The 4,243-nt window shown below is 33.8% G+C and overlaps 1 protein-coding gene across 1 annotated transcript; it reads right to left on the reverse strand.

Annotated features, from left to right (window-relative positions):
• Nucleotides 1-1,309: 1,309 nt before the first annotated feature.
• Nucleotides 1,310-3,422, reverse strand: LOC119838276 (trypsin-1-like). Its single transcript, XM_038364144.1, has 4 exons — nucleotides 3,395-3,422; nucleotides 2,979-3,180; nucleotides 2,282-2,537; nucleotides 1,310-1,722 (listed from the first exon to the last, which is right to left on the reverse strand). Exons 1-4 carry the CDS (start codon nucleotides 3,420-3,422, stop codon nucleotides 1,420-1,422), a joined length of 789 nt encoding a protein of 262 aa, XP_038220072.1. The 3' UTR covers nucleotides 1,310-1,419.
• Between the last annotated feature and the right edge of the window lie 821 nt (nucleotides 3,423-4,243).

Below are 4,243 nucleotides of genomic sequence, written 5' to 3' on the forward strand. Positions count from 1 at the left end.
TGTAATAATGTCACCTAGAATAAGTCTCAATTTGTAATTTTTCCAGAGCAATAAAGTATAATAAATAAATAAATAAATTGGGTCAAACTCGACCGGGGAAATTACCTCGCTCTTACTGAAGATCTGTCTTATGTTTTGAGGATCCCGGATTCTCGTCTTGCTTGGATATCTAACTCATACACTGTAAAATATTTATCTAATTTAACTGATGATCATTATAAAAAAATTACATAATTTTACAAACATAGAGAAACTTAAAATTCTGTCGCACTCATCCAAAAAAATTATCGGTATTTCTTAATATCAAAACTCAAATAAAAGGATAACTAAAAACAAAACGGTGAAGCGTTGGCACAAAGTTCATTCACCTATCAACAGTAAATATATCGCTAGATGACATAAACAACGAAGAATTTTAGTTAAACACTGTTAAATTATCAATCACATATCATTGTCAAAAGCGCTGAATGAATTGAATATTTATTTTTGTGCAGACTCCGCCTACACTTCCTAGAACGAACGCAAGGCTGGTCTATTTCTATGCGCTTATGTTTGCGTATTTTGTATTACATTAAATGAACGAATTCCTTCGTTATCAGACGGTAATTCGAAAGTCAATGACACTATTTTGGGTAATGTATCAGCGAGTTATTTCCCAGTAGAAAGTTGTTTGTATGTTAATTAGATTGTCGCATTTGCACGGCGCCGCGCGGCTTGGTTTTTGACAACTTCTCTAATTGATACGATATTTGTTTTACTAGAAGAATAACCCTTCATTGGAATAGGGTACTGTATATACGTCTTTATCGAAGCCATCAATTATGTTTCCCTGTTACATTGAAGTCAACATAAAGTAATTATCTTTCAAAATTTGCATATCAATCGTACAACACAATAAACTTATTTTTTTTTATTTCTTTAATAGGCTTAAATAATTGAATTTATTTTGTTATATTTTAGATAAAAGATGTTATCTATCGCTCATTTTTTTCAGCAATATAGGTGCTACAAAATATTAAAGAATTTTTCTTTAATACGAACTTATACAATTAGATTTATCATAAGTAAGAGAATTGATAAATTTCTAACGGTATATATATAACCATAATCTACACTAAATTATAATCACATTTATATTTTTTTATAATCACAAACAAGGACATACCGGCATTAAAAAAATATTGAATAATGGTCGTTAGAATTCAAAGAAACATCGTGTAAAATTCAAGTCATGTATTATTTAGAACATTTTCATCGAACACCCAATCATTAATTTGAAAATTAAAAAGTAACAATTGTTACATTATTTTAAATTAAAGAGCGGATAATACATTAAGTAAACGCATTTATATCAATAATCATATAAATGTACCAATGATATAAAATAGGTTCCAATAGGCTAAAAAACAGAAAACAGGACTATACAATTCGACTCAATTGCTCATGAATCCAATCATTATACACAGACACACGAGTGTATACACCTGGGTAGGTGGTATTAGCGCAACCTTCACCCCAGGAGACGATACCTATCAACGTGTTGCCCACCACGAGAGGTCCTCCCGAGTCTCCTTGACAAGCATCTCGGGGTGGGTCCTTCCCAGCTGCACATATCATCCCTGGTGTGATATTGCCAATTCTCCGATACGCGCGGACACAAACTTCTTGTGAAACTATGTCCACTACAGCTGCTCTAAGATCAGATGACGACTGGCCTTCGAACTGAAAGTAACAAAAGGAGATAAATGATTTTAATGTGGGAGGCGAGCACCCTTTGGCACGCAATGGGTCAGTTCTCACCGGGGAAGTACGGTACGGCAGAAAACCGGCGAGAAATCGTAGCATGCTAACTTGTGTTTCGTTTGCACTATTACCTCTGCGAATGTTCATGGGTGCTGGTGATCGCTCACCATTAGTCGAACCACCAGCGCAGTTGCCCGCTCTGGCATGAAAAAAGAAATAAATTCTATTATTACATATGGGAAATTAATGGTTAAACTTCCTTCACGTAATGTTTAAAGAGGAGTCCCTTTTTCATCGTGTAAACCAATTCTATCTATTTGGGTGATAAATTTTTCTGTTCGATAGCTGCTACCTAAAGAGATAGATTCTAAATTATTTAAGAGACTTTATGGAAAATGTTATGACAAACTGACTTATCTTGAAATATATATATATTCAATTTCTAGTTGATTTATAAGTTCCTGTGCAAAAAATGACAGTATACCTTGGGTATTATAATATAGTATTTGAGAATAAAACAAAATAAATTGTTGGTTACCTCAGTGCTCCCAAACCCTGAAACAATAGCCTGAATACCCGCTGGAATGTGAAGAGCTGAAATAGCTATACTAATTGCTTTCACGTTTTCATTGAATTTAATTTTTCTTTCCACAGCTACCACTCCTATGTCGTTTTCCAGAGTCACTGATGAATACAGTTCGTGATAGAACAATTGGGAGACGTTATACGATGTCCCACCAGTTTTCTTTGTAGTGCCAACAGCTACTTGCAATTTGGTAGTGCTGTTTTCAAAACTGAAAACAGGCAAGGTAGAAAATAATCAATTTCCAAGTCCACAATAAAATAGAAGAAACAACTAAGAACTTAATCCAGTTAACTGAAGGTGGAAACTAATACGGAATCAAAGAATTAAACAATCGTGGTAAATAACATTAGATTATGAAAATGAAATACGATCACTAGTTCCACTAGTTTATATTTGACTTTTTAAAACTGACCTACTTATCGATGATGGTTCTTCGAAACCGGTCGTAATTTCAAAGCATTTATTCTAAAACTAGTTTTCCGCCCGCCCAGGTAAGCAAGGGAAATTCCCATATGAATTACATGTTTCACCGGGGACATCAACAATTCGTTTGTTCTTTTTTTACATAAAACATAATTTCAAATGCAAATAAATTTTGAGTGTATTTTGTATATCTATTAGTCTCTTAGTAACGGTTACATTAACATACGTATAGATGCAGTGCGCTGCAGTCAACACGCTCCTGGAAGATATCACAACGGCGCCACACGAATGGCTCCAGCCGACACTAGTTTTTCGCCTCAACGCCGCTTGATAAGGCACCTCTGTTATATCTGCTATGTACCCGTTAACTATTCGCTCTAATGCATTTGTATCCGATAGCACGCATGGTAAAGATGTAATGGAAAGACCTGAAAAAATATTGGAATGCTTTACAAGTCAGTAATTGATTGACACTTCATTATTGAAACACACTTTTTCAATTAGCTAAGTGTTGATAGATCGCTAGTAATAAATAATATATTACTTTATATTATTGATACTAAAAACGCATGTTTTGGACATAATACTTCCATGGTGCTTACTGGAATGGAATCAGAAAAAAAAATTATAAATATACGTTACCAAGCAGTATCGGTAGAATTGTTTTCATCTTAAGAGATATAACAGACTGCTCTCTTCTGCACAGAGGACGCCGATGATAAAGTTTTATCAGTTACAACATATCAATATCTCGAAATATACTCGAGCAAATTTCGATAATGTATCCAGTGATGATCTGTGCATGTTCTGCATATCATGAAATCATAATTTGAGCCGTAAGATCTTGTATTTGAGATTAAAATAATTTGACAGATTCATTTTTGGAAGCATTTTGCAAAATATAAAAAAGTAGCCGAAGCGGAGTGAGGGCGGGTTGCCGGTAGTATTTCTCCATACTCAGGCTCAATATGACTAGTAAAACATATTATACCGGAAAACGGTTAAGTATTTCGCAGGTATTTATTTAAAATACTAACTTACAGTGTAGATATTATTATAATTAAGTCTTTCAAAGATGATTAAGACATAAAAGTTATTGTTTTAACATTACTATTGAAAGGAATCGTTATTATGAGAGTACACGCTATACGATTTGGTGTTATTACCCGCAACTGGTGTTCATAAAAAGGTGCAAATTTTATTAATAGCGTTTTAATATCCTTCAGTCGTTGCGGCCATGTTTTATTGGTAATGAAAGCGATGTCTTGTGAACGTAATTTACGACTATTATCTTTAACAGTATTGTATTGTTCATTATATTTTAGGCATGTCTCTTTCGTCATTGGAATTCAGTTTTGGCCACAATTCAAAGTCAAGGGCGGGTAGTCAGAGGTGGCAGTTAATTATGGTACAGTTAGGATTGTCTTCGTGTAGATTTAAACTAAATTTTAGTTAGAGAGTGTATTTATAAACGCAAAATAAAGTTATTTT

The sequence above is a fragment of the Zerene cesonia genome, unplaced genomic scaffold (genome assembly GCF_012273895.1).
Source record: "Zerene cesonia ecotype Mississippi unplaced genomic scaffold, Zerene_cesonia_1.1 Zces_u002, whole genome shotgun sequence".
Lineage (NCBI taxonomy): Eukaryota > Metazoa > Arthropoda > Insecta > Lepidoptera > Pieridae > Zerene > Zerene cesonia.

What these genes read in the sequence shown, in the direction of transcription:
- LOC119838276 (XM_038364144.1), bottom strand. Translation starts at nt 3,422, where the DNA reads ATGAAAACAATTCTACCGATACTGCTTG. An exon ending in GCAGCGCACTGCATCTATAC is followed by an intron (nt 2,538 to 2,978) that starts GTATGTTAATGT and finishes GCCTGTTTTCAG; the next exon opens with TTTTGAAAACAGCACTACCA. An exon ending in CAGGGTTTGGGAGCACTGAG is followed by an intron (nt 1,723 to 2,281) that starts GTAACCAACAAT and finishes TGTTACTTTCAG; the next exon opens with TTCGAAGGCCAGTCGTCATC.